The following is a 16,914-nucleotide window of genomic DNA, read 5'->3' as shown; positions in this document are numbered from 1 at the left end:
AAATACATATTGTTCAGTAGCAATTGAAAGAGCCATCCATATATGAACATCTATATGATGTGTGTCTGCTCTCTGTTTGGATGAGTGTAATAACACTTGGGGTTTACTAGCATAAATATTTGCAATCACAAGTTCATGCTAGATTTTCTTCTGCTTTTTGCAGTGCTTATTTAATATTTCCTTTTTCTGGTAAGCAGTTGGGCCAGCAATCTGTGTTTGAGTGTTCAAAGAAAGCAAATATATCTACAGCAAATTTGTTTAAAAATTCTAACGAGTAAGCCTTTGCCCTCCAGTAACTATCTACAGTTTTCTGTTTTCATTTAAAGATAACCTTTGGAGGTATGCCTTTTTCTGGGAAGCCGAGTTCTAACAGTAGGAAAAATTTCAAAGGCTGTATGGAGAGTATCAACTACAATGGTAATAATATCACTGACCTTGCCAAGAGAAAGAAACTGGAACCTTCTAATGTGGTAAGAGCATAATTTAATGGTCATCTAAACCTCTGCATAGTAAAGGAGACTAGAAGATTTGTGTGTGTAATGGATATCCTTGTGATATGCTAGAGTGATTTAATATACAAAACAAATTTTATCACATGCCTGAAGATCTTATTGTATGTGCCTTTATGACTTTTTTTTTAATGTCTCTGAGCATTTTCCTTCTGGGGGTCCTGTTTTAACTTTTCAAAATTACCCTTCAGTATCAGATAGCTACTTTTTAAAAGAAGCAACTGGAACAATAAATATTTCTTTCTTTTCCTCCTAAATTGTAGTGATCCAAACCATGGTCTTAAGCCAATTGCAGCTTTGTCTTGGCTTTACAGCCTGATATCTTCCACCCCTGCAGAGCTAGTTAATAAGTGGAAAGTTATGGGAAAGGGATGGCTCTAGAGCCTTTGCTAGTAGCTCTGAAAAGCCTCACGATATCAGACTTTAAAATCATTACTTTTTAATGTATAAAGGTTACTTTAGTAATTCTGATAGCAGATTTACATTTTATTCTTTCTATTTTTTCTCTTGTTTAGGCACACATGGTTGCTTTCATGCTTAAACTTGTGGCTTTATGGGCAGGCTGTTTAAGAAAGCACATTTATTAGTATATTTTTTGTCTCCAAACACTCCTGAAATTGCTTTGTGGCATACACAGGCAGTATGGGTTGGAAGTAAGTGTATTGCTGCTGTGAGTTTGGGATGACTTGAGTAAGTCATTCAGGGTTTTTTTCTGTACAAGTTTACAGCCATCACAAAGTCATGCTAGCAATATATACAGTTCCACTATTGCTTTTCTCCTTATATATTATATAGTAAGGATTACAGATTACAGATGCAGTGGTGGCAAAGTGCACAGTGTTGATTACCATTTGATTACTCTTTGGATAATAGTATAAAACTTCAATATGGTTATGTGAACAATATGGCTAAATAATAAAGGTAATAGGAAGGATAATTTCCCATTTTTGATGTAAATCATAAGCCTATAAAAACTCAATAATATTCTATAATACAGCCTGATATTTACAACCTTTTCTATACAGGAATTTCTTTAACATCGTTAAAGGCAATGAGCATGATACATATGTCAAAAAAGAAGACTCCACTTCTAGAGCTTTTTCAACCTAGTCACACAGACCACTGGATCTTTGAAATTGATTCTGAATTACCTGTGACTCTTGCCAAATTCAGAGTTATTGCAGGAAAAAAAAATCTGTTGTTTACATGAAATTTTGAAACTCCAGTGCAATGCAATATATATTAAATATGTATCATAGTCATTAGCTCTTCATGCCTGATTTGGAAATTCATCTTTGTGCGGGAGGAATCTTTCCATTTTTTACCAGCCCACTGCAAGTTAGTAGGACATATTCTTAAAGCCCTTACCTGAACAGAAGTGTTACATAAGAGCTTTCCATAGTGAAATACCATTATTTCAAAAATGTGGCATAACTAACAGGCCTATAAAATCTTTGTAAAATCATCTTCTCTCTCTCTCTTTTTTTTTTTTTTTTGATTAAATTCTATTACCTGTAACATGAAAGTAAAATCCACATATTTAGCCTTGGCAATGTTAGTGCTTCATCAAGAGGCTATGGCATGCTAGTTTAATTTGATGGTTCTGTTGATTTCCAATTCTGAGAATGGCTATAAAAATAGAAATGACCTTTGTTTTCAGTGGAATTACTTACATTGCCTCAACCCTTCAGAAGCAAAATCAATTTTACTTTAATTAAATCAACATGGATTTTTATGTTTCCTACAAAAGCTTTTTTCTCCTAGTTTTAAGCCTGATTTAGCATGAAAAATAGACTTTGTTGAGACTGCTGTTGTTAATCATGCATATGATGATAGTGCTTAAGCAATCCAACCAGGATCAAGGCTCCATTCTAGTAGATACTGTACAAACACATAACAATAGGCACATCCTGCCTTAAAGAGTTTATTATCTGAAGAGACAAGACAGAAAATGTAATGAAATGGAACACAAGCAAAATAATCAATATGATGATGAGAAATATTGTAGGGGAAAAAAATGGAGAGAGGAAAGAGATAAAAGAGGTGTGGGAGAGAAGGAAAAATGTTATTATATTCAGATACAGAGTTGAATTTCAGAAATCAGACAATGAAAGGGAGTGGACAAGTTAATTTTACAGAATAAAGAGGCCTACAGAATCAAAGATGATGATCTTGATTTGTCCCTGAACAAAATAAAAATGAAAAAAATGTTTAGGTCTTACCAAGGGTCTCTTTAATTTATTGACAATATGGGAATAAGGATGAAAAAGCAATTTAAAGCATTTGAAATGTAAATAATTAAGTATAACACTTTCTTTAATAATGTATTCAATTTAGTTTTAGAGAGTAACCATATGAAGGAAAAAAAAGAATTTGTTAGTCTTCTCTGTGATATAAAAGATGTCAATGACTCTTTTGGGAAAAGCGAGTAAGATGGATGTTATTGAGCAGTTGTTGTTGCCCTTATTAGTGGAGCCTGATTTATTTTCATAAAAGATAAATGAGACAAATGATAAACATACCCAAAAGGGAAAGTCGGGGAGAAAGGGACAGCTTATACAGAGAATGAAAGTGTCTGTTTTTCTCTTGAACCAAGTTACAAACAAGAGTTGGCAGTGACTAACTAGCTCAGTAGGTGCTATCTCCTGTTTGCGACTTGACTCAGGACTAAGACAGAAACAAGGAACAAGTTCGTAAACAACTCTCCTTGCCCATCTTTTCTGTGTTCTCTAAAAGACTAAGTTTTATCTTTTTTGACTTTTACAAGCACAAAATGTAACAAACTAGGTAGGACTTCTGTTACCTTGCATAAGAGTATCAACTACTCTGCTACTGAGGAGAGGGGACTAGAACATGCAGCCAACAAGTCCAGACACATTCCAGTTTAGAAATTTAGTTTCTTCATCAAAATTTCCTTCCTAGAGGTATATTAAGAGAAAGCAGCTTGGATGCTAATTGGAGTTAGTTTCCAAAGAATGGACTCACTCATTTTAATGCCTATAACATAAAAATGTTCAGAAGACTAGTATTTGCTACCCTCCCTCCTTAAATCCACTATGCTCCACCCGCTTCTGCAGCTGCTCTGACATGTACTATTCTGTGCAATCATGTACAAACTTAAGATGACTGCTTTCTTTAAATTATTTATATTAGATAAGCAATATGTTAAGCTTGAAGATGAGTAATAAGCTATTTTGAGAAAGATGCTGAAATAACATGATAAACATTAGCCAGGGAATATTGCCTTTACTGTACAATCCATCCTGAGTTAACAGGTATTTAATTTTAATAAACTCATTACCTTTCTTTTGGGAGCTATGTATTCCACCAGTAGTTCTATTAGCTGGGAAAGATTTTAAAAGCCAGTAATATTTCCAGAAGGGATAACATCTGAAAGTAGATAGGCAAAACTGATTTTTAAAGGTAAACATGAAACTAATTTGCAAGAGTGAAGATCATGATGCAAAGCTCAAGCTGCCCAAATTAAGATGTTTCCACCATTTCCCTTCCAATGTATCATTAATAATTCTTTAATAAGACCAACAGTTTCAATATAAATGCACAGTATATGTTTGGCTTTCAAACATCGTTGCCCAGTGAATTACTCAGCAATTCATTTTGAACCCACTTCACAGAAAAGGATCTCTTTCTCTTTGAAAATAGGAATGCTTTTATACAGACAAGCTGCAGATTAGTTCTAACTCTTGGCCTGGCCCTAGCGAGTAATCTATATCCAATGGGCTTTACTTAAAAGAGGAGCCTTCTTCTGAAGTACAGTCATAGAGGGAAATGGTAATCCAGTTCAGATTAAACTGAATGACTCAGTAGGGAAAATATCATTTTGGCTAGCTAACAGAGAAACCAGGATTATATGTTGTTATATGTTCCTCAAGAAATCTTCTATGCAGTTAGAGTGTTCATGATAAATGATCCCACAGATGTGAAACAGGATTTGAATGCATTCAGTGACATTAACATTAATAGGTGTTATACATGCAAGTATCCCATGCATCAGGGAGACATGAGAGTGTCAAGTAGATGTGAAAGCCTTCTTGTGTGAGGAAATTGTTATTTCCTTGCAGTAATAAGGCAGCAAGAGGAACTCTTACAAATGTCTAACCGAGTGTGCTTTCTCAGTGCTACTTAACTTGTTGCATACTAAGGAAAACCATTTATAGCACTGCAGGTGATACATTCCTGGCATCTCTGACTGAACTGTAAGATGTCAGGTCTTAAGGAATCCTGTTGCCCTCCATGTCTACACAGGACTGCCTTGTCTATGGAACAGAAGTTTTTTCTAATCCATAGAGTGACTATTACACTGAAAATGTTAACTAGGGTTTACAAAGGGTATTTCAGACACTCTCTGGATTTTTATTCTTAATATAAAATTTATGGTTTACCAAAAGTATTCTGTAGCACATTTGGAAATCTTCAGGCTAAAACTATTCAAACAAATGTGTTGACTATTTTGATTTAATAATTAGTTGGTTAAAATCTTAAAATGAAGAACTCCAGGCAACACCTAGACTGGAAAAACAAACAAACAAACAAAAAAAACAAATAAACTCCCACCTAGTAGCAAAGTAGCTAAGTAGAGGTCCTTTTTCTTTACTCAGAAAGTAGTTGTCATTTCTCTCATTCACACTGTAATTTAAAAGCTTGCTATAGTTGTTTTAAAAAATGATGTTCCTAAATCCTTGAATATGTTTTGTGAAACACAGAGAACATTGCATATGTGTATAGAAAGAACATGGTTTGTAATGCTGAGATTTTAATAAAGATAGGAACAAATCTTTTATGAGATCAGCATACAGAAGTCTCTTTAGTTCCAGATTCCTGGAAACATCATTGTTTCTTGATTGATGACAAAGGCTGATTATCTGATAGTCTAGTTGCTACTCATTTTACTGGCCTCTGAAGGTAGAATGTCTGGCAGTATAACTTCTGACACTCTGCATGAAACACAAGTGGTTGTGCAGAATGTATCTAAGAATGTGTCTGAGTAATGAAGTGCTAGAGAAACTCGGTACTATGTTATTTTTATTTGTTTAGTTTCGACATGTAACTCCTGTAAAAGAAACTGAATCTGCCACATAGGCAGTATCCTGTTATGGCACATAATGATTTAGGACATTGGTAAATGGATGGTAAATATTGAATCCTGATGACATCACCTGGCTCATCTCCAACTGAAAATAATTACTTCTAAAAATTTTTTACTTAGGGCTTTCCTCCCATACGTTTTCAGGTACAGAGTTCCTATCTTGCTTCCAAATTCTCTAACTTTCCTCAAAATAACATTTCCAGATGCATTTATACACTGTGAATACAAAAATATGTGAATGAAAGCTTATAACAGGAAGTCAATAAGGTTGAGTTTAAAAAAATATGCATACTAAAGATGACGACTGATTCCTGTTGGGAATTTGAACAGTGCTGAAATGAACCTTGTTTCTAAGTACCTCTGAAAATATTCAAACTTCAATAATTTTTTTTAATATGATACTGATCATAAATATCATTTCCATAGCGCATCAGATAAAATTCTGCTTTCCCAAATTAAAATGAAATTGTCACAGAGTTACCATCTGCTTCAACAGAGTGCATTAGAAAAGGTAACTGTAGAACAAGGTCCCCTTTGCTGCCTGATACAGCAGATCTTCAGCAGAGGCAGTATTCCTGTTGTATTGTATTGATGAATTATAATAAGTCAATTCTGGCCAGAAATCATTTTAGAGGAATAATATATATTATAAAATAGCATAGTAAGAGCTACGCACTCTTTACTGTTTCTAAGGAAAAAATGATGTCTGGTAATACAGTATGCCATTGTGGTGTCTCATGAGAAATGTTATGAGAACCAGAGTGAAAAACTCATGGTCCTAATTCTGGCCTTATTTATACATATATTGCAAACTTTAGAAATCAGAAGTCAGAAGACTGGATTTTTATCAATCTGCCTAAGAGTAAAATTTTACAGTGGGAAAACTTTAACTACTTTTAGAAAGAGAAAATTATTGACTAAATAAAAATATTAGGCATAGTTCATGATCAGCCAGTCCAGATCCTGCAGCTTCATGAAATAAAGTACTGTCTAGTACTATCTGGTATTACTGAGTAGAAAACATAACAGAGAGGCTAGCTCTTCACACAGTATTATACATCCTTCTTTCACAACCTCCTGTGTTGTATTGCTTGACATGCTGATATAAGGGTATTTGGAAGGCTGTATTTCAGTGTCATTGAAAGGATGAACTATTGCTCTCTTATAGACTTCTTTGGTGACCGTGAACAAGTCCCAGTTTCTCTTTGCTTCATTTCTGCATCTTTGGACTGAGAATATTAATGCTTTCCTTTAAGCTTTTTCTTAGTTATAGTTAGACTCTAACTCTTCAGGGCAAAGGCTGACTCTTATTAGAGTGTGTACAGCACCCAATATAATGAGGCCACTCTAGGCAAAGCAACAACATTAACAACAATGTAATAATAATAATAATAATAATGGTAATGACAATGTTAATAACACATTTTTACAAGCAACTTGCATTGATTTCAGTAGTCTTTAAATGGGATGAAAGCTAGAATGCTTTCTAGACGTAGGTATGAATTGAGTGGAGTCTTATCATTTTGCTTATGTTTTTGCTTTTTTGTGTTTTATTTAGGGAAATTTAAGTTTTTCTTGTGTGGAGCCACATACAGTACCTGTCTTTTTCAATGCCACCAGTTACCTTGAGGTTCCTGGTCGTCCAAGCCAGGATCTGTTTTCAGTCAGTTTCCTATTCCGAACCTGGAACCCCAATGGACTTCTTGTCTTCAGCAACTTTGCAGATGGGCTGGGGAATGTTGAGATTGACATAAATGAGGGCAAAGTCAGCGTCCATATCAATGTCAGCCAAGTCAAGAAGAACCGAATAGACATCTCATCAGGTAAGTGTTTTTTTTTAAATTGATTTTGTTTTTCTTGGTGTTCTCTAAAAGCATCATGGACCTCAATATTGGAAGAACTGCTAGACAAAACTGAAAATTCAGATTGTGATAGTACATTTATTTATTCTAAATTAACTCCTTTATTGTATGCAGTGTTAAATAAGAGTTAGAAGAATATTAAAACAGTTGTCAGATTAAAAAAAAAAGATGACCGAAATAGTCTGGTCAAAACCAGAAGCTGTATCACCCCTTATCAGGCAGCATTCCTTCTTACTTGCTTTCTTGCATCGGTATTTCAATCTTCTCTGCACAAACATTCAGTTTCAACAGGAGAGGGCAATATGTACCCTTGTTGAGAGTAGCTTAATAATTAAGAAACTCTCAGTAAAAAATGTGAGTTGGTTTAACCACAGTGCTATTACAAAAAATACCCTGGCATTTTCTAAATACACTGGTGGGTCATGATGGAGAAGTAGCAGAGATTTCAACACCTATCTAAAGAGGTTTGGGGAAATACTGGCTAAAAGAATTACACAGGGTTAGGTTTGTTTCTGGAAGGGAAAGTGTGTGTTTGTTTCAGTTGATAAGCCTTTTTGAACTTACTTGATGCTTACCTTTTGCTAAATTGTACTTTCAATCTCAATACTTTATGGACATTTCTGGATTAGCTGTGGGCAATTTGGTGTTATCTAGATCATGTCAACGACGCACTTTCTCAGTAAAGTCATGGCCTATAGTGTATCTAATCCTCGTCTTCATAAGCTGGAAAATCCAAGGTTGTTTGCAAATGGATCTAGTTCCACAAAATACTGTAATTATTTGAAGTAATTTATACGCCAACCCAGTTCATTGCCAAAAAAAGCAGCCTTTTTGCCTGAAGTCATCTGTAGTTACGATTTTTTCCAAGAACCTGATGAAGACTGAAGTATTTCAACCATAAAATTAATAGGATTGATATACTAGTAGAGCTTAGAATGAATGAAAAAAATCCTGTTTTTCATGCCTACTGTTTTATTTGATTTAGTATGTGAAAATGTATTCTCTATGTAGTACTTTAAATATGGACTCTTGAGGAAATGTAAAACAAGAAGGAATGCTTTGTTTTTTTAAATAAGAAAGCATTTGTTAAGCAGAATAGTAACATTTCATTTGACAAATGGATATTTTTGTAAGTTTTATCTTTTCACCCCATTAATAAAATAGAGGTAAGCATGAAATTAAATGAATTATTTTAAAGGTAGAATGTAATAAAATATGGGTAAGAACGTACCTGTTTTTTAAAATGAAAATGCTTTTATGAAAAATGCATCAAATCTACTTCCTCCATTACAATTTTCCGAGCACAAAAAAATCAATACTGTAAGGTATAAGTTAGTGTTTCATTGCCTTTGTTATTTAATATAATCGTGACAGGTTTAAGTGTTGTTTTGTTTATACCGTAGGGTCCTGAACAAGAATGTTTTGTTAAGCTGCTAGTGCATTATAATAAGTAAACACTTGTGATTATCAGCCTCATGCTTTCTTCTTTAGCTCTGCCTACTCCAAATTCCAGTTTAATCAGAGAAATGGCTACCATGATACTTCTTCATAGGTTCCTTTTACCTTTTTGGTCCAAATGAGGATTTCAGTGTTGATTAGGAAAATATAAGAAATTAAAATTTCACCAATTACCACTAATTTTGACCAGTAAATATCTTGCTATGAAAACACATTTTAAATTCCATTAAGTTTATGTCCAGGAAAATAAACACATGTGAGGACTGTGTTAAATTGCTAGTTCTAGTTTCTCCAGACTCTCCCCCACAACAATAAAAAATCCTCAACTCTTTTCATTGTTGCAACATAAAATCAGATTATTCATAATGCTTCTTCAAAATGAATCTTTTCAGTTTATATGGTCAGTTCACATAATAGCTCAAGAACACACACTTTCATTTTTATAGCCATAATGCTGTTCATCTCTATACAGCCTGATATCTATATACCATGGTTTGGATATCTTGAACAGTACTTTCTTTTCTATCATCATCATAAAAATATATTAATTGTTTAATTTTGATCATATGGACCTTTTATATTTGCATAGTTATGGCATGAAAGCCTTGATTTATTTTAATAATTTGTTGTCACTTGATTCAGTGAGCATGAAGTGAATTGTATGTGTGAGCACAAGGAGGTAAAATATGACTTCTGCCAGGGAAGACTGTAAAAGAAATTTTGCTGTTGGAAGGCAAATATCACTGCAACCTTGCTCCCTTCTTGCACAGGCAATTAATAGATTTTAGCATGTAAACCTCCTGGGCTTATGTAGAAGTCAAAATGGTCTATCTTTAGAACAAAGGTTTCTGACTCTTGCAGTCATATAGATTTAAGATAAACACCTTTTCACTGTTTTTTTACTTATATCTGGAAAAGCAGAATTTTCTGTTAAGTGCACAGCCTTCTATGCAGTGTATGAATAACTACAATTCTATCTTTTGGGAAGTGTGCACCCCAATTTTCACACAGAATTAAGCTGACTAAAGCCACAACCTAGATGCAGGTGTGTTTTGCATTTCACAGCTTTGCTGTACTTCTGCCAGCCACCTGTAATAGCGTATTTTTACTGGAGGAAGCTAAAGCTTCAGTCTTTACATCCATCATAATTTATTAGCTTACTTTCGTTGGTCCTCTTAATAGGGGCTTTCTATATTCACATGGGCACATGAGCAGTTCAGCCTGGGACATAGTCTCAGTGTGGTTATAGAACCACAGCTGGCAGGGATTGTATAAGAGAACTGTACGCTGATGTGCAAGTGCTAGACTTTATTCCTGCACATGCCTGCATTAATGATACCAGTGTGGAACAGAGTTCTGTTTTGTCTGTTTTTCAGTGTCATAAGTTCCCTTAAATTGTTCGTACAATAGTGGTGAGGTACCAGTTCTCCAACTCTCACCAGGAGCTGCCAGCCCTGACTCGGGGAGTTCTAGCTTGGCGTGAGTGGAGTTTGTGTGAAAAGGAGATTCTAGCCTTCCAATATATCAAACATAATTAAATTCCCACCTTTCTAACTGGTAGCCGGGCACTGCAAACTTCCTTACTGAACTATTGTTATAAAGTACTTTGCGATGGCTGGGAGGGATCAGACAGTATGTCAAAAATAAGATTTTCTTTTCAGCTTGACAGTTTTCATACCCAATTCAATTGAATGTGTTGTTTAAGGACAGTGTTATTGTTATGGATGTTATTGTTGTTCAAGGCAGCTGTAGTTTTAAATATTTTGATGACACTTTACAAAAATAAAAATGGAATAATGTATGAAAGGTGAATCTAAATGAGCTGCACTTCTAGTCCCATATAGTACATGGATCTGTGTTTATTACTACCTATGGATTCAGTAAGATGAACAGTTTACAGGTCATTGTGAAAAGTATTGGAGACAACTGTAAAGTCTAAAGGCAAGAAAATGAAATGGTCAGAGAGCAGAATCAATTGACTATTTTACAAAGAGTTAGAGCTAGTATTAATCTGAGAAACTGAAAATATGTTTATGGTTTATTAATGATAGTGTTGACAATTATCATCTTTATGATGATGGCAATTAATTCTACTTTTTCTCTTTCCATTCCATATAGTATATGAAGGGATGTATTTAACCAGAATACTCCTAAGATGATGAAATAGACAGTGTGAATGCAAAAAGTGTAACTTCTGTGTAAATACAGTGACTATTAGAAGTTTACTTAGTATACAGTGGAAAAAGGTTTGGATAAATAGTATGCTGTTCATGGGAATCATGAAGGAGCATTGCCTTGCCTTTAAAATCACAAAGATTTAGAGTTGCCATCAGGCAGTCTGTTCTTAACAGTTTTCTTTGGACTTCTGACATCTGTGGTTGCTCTCAGTTGTTTGTTCTGTTTTTGTCAGGGCCGTGCTTTTCATAGTTAGCAGATCACAGTAAGAGCTCTTGCTTAATATTATCCTTCAGTCTTCCAAGAGACACTTAACGGCTCCTTCTTTTATTTAACCACGTGTTCTGCCCGCTGAAGATTTCACTATATTCAATTTCTCATGAACTTCTCTCAGTTTCTTATTCAGTCTTATTCATCTTTATTGGACCTATAAGTCATTCCAGGACTTCAGTCTCAGAATATTTTTGTATATCTGAAGGTTTCTCATGGGTTGTTTGGAGCTCAAAATTATTTTCAGCCTAAGTATGAGATATTTCTGGTATCTGTCCTGCCTTATTCCCTCTTTCATTCCCTTGTTATTACTTTTAAAAAACACAGTTAGTTGATATTAGCATTAGCAGTTCCAAAGTAAGCTATATGAAGATCACTTTTTGTTTTGCAAAAATGCATTTTTTCCATCTTTAATGATGTTTGATCCCATTTATCCTGCTGCTTCTTTCATGCCTTTAGTCACGCTTTCAAACCTCTGCCTCACCTCCATAACTTTGTTTAAAGCAGTTAAATTTATCTGTATTATGAACATTACACAATATTCAAATTTATTTTCCAGAGATATGTTAAGGAGAATCAGGGACAATTACGTATATTGCAGCCCATATGATTTTTACATTACTAGTAACAGGCAACAGACTTTCTGTTGACCTGGCAGAGCAGAATCTCAGGACTTCTTTGAGCTGGTTGGACCTTGTTTAACAGTAGCTAAGCAACTAGTGCCTGCCCTGGCTGGGCTTCAGCTTGGTGAATCCTACAGACAGTAAAGAGCTAGTAATAGCTAGTAACAAATCCTCGGCTATATTGATAAAGTTCTTTTGCCTGTAATAAAATTTTAAGTGTAACAAAGTATTTTACCTTAATGTGCAGTTTATTTTCCAGTTTGAAGTACATATGAAAATGACAAAGACGATCAGTCCCCATGATTTTACTTACTGTATTCTGAGCAAATTTTCTCTTTTTCCCATTGTCTTGCCATTTGCTTTTTCAAAATAAAGCTCTGAACAATAAAAAAATTGTTCCCTTCCCCATGCAAAATTCTGTTAAAAACGTTTAGTAAACACTGTTTACCTGTAGACAGACTGGCAAGTTATTCAGGCACTATCACCATTTGATTGATGAGAGTTGCAATAATAAACTTGCTGTTAGTAAGAGGAAAATCAGGCCTACTGAGAGCTGAAACAAATAAGATTTAATTACAAGAAATAAATTACTGACTCTGCAAAATTACACAGGTAAAATACCTAATGCTTGTCTATAAATCAAGAGTTAAACATCCTATTGACCTTTTCTCTGCAGAGTTAACTGTGATTAATATCTTCACAATTGTGCCTCTCCCAGCGTAGGGATTAATAATAGGAGAGAAACCTAGAAAACGGTCAAAAGATTTATTTTTCCTGCCTCATATAGTTTTGGAGTAAATTTTACTTTTGGCATCATGGGCATACATTCGGACAAACTTCCTCAAAATCACCGGATTTACCCAAAAGCATAGTTGGAAGCAGAGCTAGGGTGAGGAGATGGAAGGAAGAAGTGTTCTTGCTATCTTTTAAAAACAGATTTCTAATTTAGTTTTGCAGACCAAAGAATTCTGACAATCTGGTACAGTTCAAAAAGTCATTTAATTTTAGTGTGTGCTATCTGTTTACACTAGGAACCTACTCAAAATTTGTGGTCTTGAGGGTATTCCATGTAGGAGAATAAATTGTCCATGAAGTTCTATTTATTTGTAAGCCTGTACAAGCTAATGTCCTCTTTCTAGAGCACAGAAGAAATCAACAACTGGAGAACACGAGGCTCACACATCTCTCTTAGCCAGAAAACTGTGAAAACTTTTCCAAAGCCACATGCAAATGCTGTTCAGTGTATGGTGAAGCCACATTGTGTCCCAATTGCCTCCGTTTCTTCTGCTTAGTCAGTTATACCTACTTCTTTCAAAAATTTAAACCAAAGTCTTTTCTAACCAAACCAAAGTTTTCTGAAGCTTTCAACAGGGCAAAAATTGGTAACACACTAGTAAATGTGAAGGATGTTGCTTTGTACAAAGAAACAATAGTAATATTCAAAATCGCACTCCTGAAGAGTCATCTAATAGCTTCCTTACATTTTTTGACAGCAAGCCCCAAATCCCTGTTTCAGTATAGAAAAGAACTTCTCTGCTTCTAGAGAAAAGGGAAAGTTTTCATGGTGGCAGATTTGAAAATAATCCCTTGATTTATCACACGTTTACCTTCGCACTTGTTGGCTGTTCGCAGACAGCTCTGACCTTTTGTGTCTAAATATTCTCTGCTCAACTTAAATACAACAGGCTCTGTGAGGATCTCTTGGATTTTAACCCACAGTACTGAACACAAATCACTGAAAGGGGATGTTGTCTCTTGGCCTATAATATCTTAACGAAGAAGTTTTCAGTACGTCCAAAATCTTCTGCCATTAAATTGAATTCATCTGCTTGGAGCTCCTTTTTTCATCTTCCAACTCTCCTAGTTAGCATATCATTCTGTATACTAGCTGCTGCTCAAGGCTGTCTTTGGTTTGTCCTGTCAACCATAAACTTATTAAAACTTGGGATAAGAATATCTTTTTGTCACATTTATCCACATGAAATAAATCAGCCTCCTCCCCATGGAATCCTTCTGGGAAGCTTTCCACCCTTCTGTCTTTCTGCTAGATCTCAAGTCATCTGAATTGCAGTTCATTTATATTTTAGACCTTGGGTTAAGATAATGTCCTTGAGGTAATAAAATGTTACTGTCTGACAGATCTGAAGTGGTACTCTTCCAGTGACAATTCCCAGGGGTGCTTTATGTGGAAATCAATAATTATTTTTGCCTCTGTTGCTAAATGAAGGTTTAAATAGGGAATGTGTATACACAGAGCAAAAGTGCACTTCTGGTGGGACGATAACGTTTCCCATCAGATCCTTTCCATATTACTGATAGTAGGTTATACACTAAAATGAAACTACTCTGAATGTTAGTAAGGGGAGTCAGATACACGAGGCACTTGTCAGCTCAATCAAGATGAGAGACAGAAATTCTGTCCACAAAAGACATCGTAATGACTTAAAGGAGGAAGAAGGCACAAAGTGAATCAGAAGAGTCTGAATATTAGAGAATCATTTTCTTCCCAGATAATCAGTTTTGTCTCTCTGTTTCTCTTTATATATTTATTTTTGGCTAATGACTGTATGCACTGCATGTAGGTACATAAATAGGTGTTTGCATTTTTGAATCCCAGAGAACTGAGAAACAGATGCTTGGGCTTGTACCTGAGTAGTGTTATTATTCTTTCTTTTACATGTTGTTCTTGTAGTCTGGTTTTGCATCTCGGTGCAGTAGGCTCTGAAAGCAGTCAGAGCAAGGAATAGAGTTCTTGATTGCAGACTCTTTCTTTTAACAAAACTGATGAGTTTGGTTCAGGTTTTTATGAATTCTGCTTCATCAGTGACAGATTTTCACTGGAGAGCTGCCCACCAAGTACAAGCTGTGCATTCTAAACTTTAGATGGTACCATTTTTGGATGTTTCAGAATAATGTAACTCTTTGTTGGCCGTGCTGTACCTTGCAAGTGTGGAGGAACCTGAGAAGCCATCAAGCAGTCTGTCCTCCTCGACAGTCTTCCTAATTTTATTTTGGGGTCTGGACAGTTCAGTTTTACTTTTTTGCCCTCATTTTCCCCTGTGCTCTAGGAAGGGGGGTAGAAGGAACCATCTTTGCAGGGCACTTTGTATTTTGACACTGAAAGATGAAATAAGGTATTTTATAACAACTATTCAGGCAATCACTGTGCTACACTGAATTTTGTTCAGGCAAAAGGTAAAATAGTCAATAGTTACATGGAAATTTTAAATTCTCAGAGGTCTACTAGAAAGAATGTAAATTATGTGAGTAGAGCTGAGCAGAACTATTTGGAAATTTACCATTATAACTGTTTTTTAATTTAAATAAGTTTGACAGGAAGCAGAATCATTTACAGCTACTTTCTTTATTGCATTTGTTAACATCAGTTATTGCCAATGTGGATCAAAGTCAAGTCAGTGAAAATTTTGCTGTTGACTTGGATGGATACAAGACAAGCCCCTTATGTCTGAATGGTACAGGGGTGCCCAATATTTTACAGTTATCTAAAGCACATAGGTTTTTACTTAAGTGATTCCTCTGCCTGCATTTTTGTGTTGAATATAAGATAGCATAAATGCACAGCTCTCTAAAGTTTGTTTTTTGCAAGCCAAGGATGTTAATTTAAAACTATCGTTAGCTTTTGGAACAGTAAGAGACTAGTAGTGTTAGAAAGGACATGCCAAAATGTATATTTTTGCTTGTATTTTCAGGTCTTTCAGGACTTGCATGTGCTGCTGTGCTCACTAGGTCACCATGGTTTTTCATCAGCATTACTATTTTCCTTTTAGAGTGGTAATAAAGAAAAGAACAAAAGGACATAATAGAGACAAGAGCTGCAGTTATATTTGCTATGTTTATGCATGTCCTGACAGCACTTTCCCATAGGCACATTAAGTATTCATATAATATAAAGAAGATGAAGGGAATGTTTTTATTATCTGAAATATTGGAAAATAGAAAATAGAAATGTTATGTTCTTTTCTTTAATTTATTAGTTTTCCAGCTCTTCCTCCTCTTCCATAAAGATGGCTCTTCAAGAATGCCCTTTCTAGCACTCAGGGACCTACCCTGAACACCATTTTTCATAGATGATAGGCAGTAGTCTCATGATAACCTCAGCCGACTCTTTTACCACCCCAGGATGAATCCCATCTGGCACCACTGATTTAAATACATTTAGCTTCAGTTGCTCTCCTAGTGTTCGTTGCACCTCTCCTTCCTTTTCCCAGATGATCCATTTGATGATTTTATAGATAAAACACATGTTATGGAGCATAACATGGATTTCATAACATTTTCTGTCTTATATCTCTAATATAATGTCAGTAGTTACTTACTGATTTCATAAAAGCATATTTTTTTGTTAATGACAGGATGAGTTGGTTCCTGTACACTTTTCCTTAGATGTTAGCGTTACTTAAAAAATATGCTTGGGCTTTGTGTTATGTTAGCTCTTTAGTTCGCCTTGTTGTAGCAAATTTCATTTTATTGGAAACTAGTGAGAAGATGTTGGAATCCTGTTTTGAAACTTATTTTTTACTTCACCTTCATTCAGGAGGGAAAATAGTTGGCTAAACACAGCTTGAGTTAACCCAGCATTTGATCAATCAGCTACAATAACTTGAATATATACTTCTACTGACTACTTAGTCTGACATTTCTGATATTTTGTGCATGGTTATGAGTAAGTAGGGGTTGTTGAGAGTAAAAAGAATGTGCTCATTTTTTATTTGGTAGTATAAGTTATAGCTGCTGTACATACGTGTATATACCATTGTATGGTGCATACAGCCATATACCAGTCAGAGAGTTTACCCAGCTAATTTGCCAACTATGAAATGCAGGAAGTTCTCAGAGTATAGCCATCTGGTAAAATAATTAAAACAATATGAATGGGTTCAGGAGCTCCA

General features: G+C 35.1%; 1 protein-coding gene across 1 annotated transcript in view; it reads left to right on the top strand.

Annotated features, from left to right (window-relative positions):
• CNTNAP2 (contactin associated protein 2) overlaps positions 1-16,914 on the top strand; it is a 1,164,397-nt gene that overhangs the window by 554,514 nt on the left and 592,969 nt on the right. Inside the window, exons 7-8 of the mRNA XM_013955738.2 lie at positions 327-470; positions 7,175-7,439. Of these exons, the coding sequence (XP_013811192.2) occupies positions 327-470; positions 7,175-7,439 (409 nt within the window). The remainder of the gene's footprint in view (positions 1-326; positions 471-7,174; positions 7,440-16,914) is intronic.

The sequence above is a fragment of the Apteryx mantelli genome, chromosome 2 (genome assembly GCF_036417845.1).
Source record: "Apteryx mantelli isolate bAptMan1 chromosome 2, bAptMan1.hap1, whole genome shotgun sequence".
Taxonomy (NCBI): domain Eukaryota; kingdom Metazoa; phylum Chordata; class Aves; order Apterygiformes; family Apterygidae; genus Apteryx; species Apteryx mantelli.
Note: the sequence above shows the minus strand (reverse complement) of the source record. Positions and strands in the feature narration are given on the sequence as shown.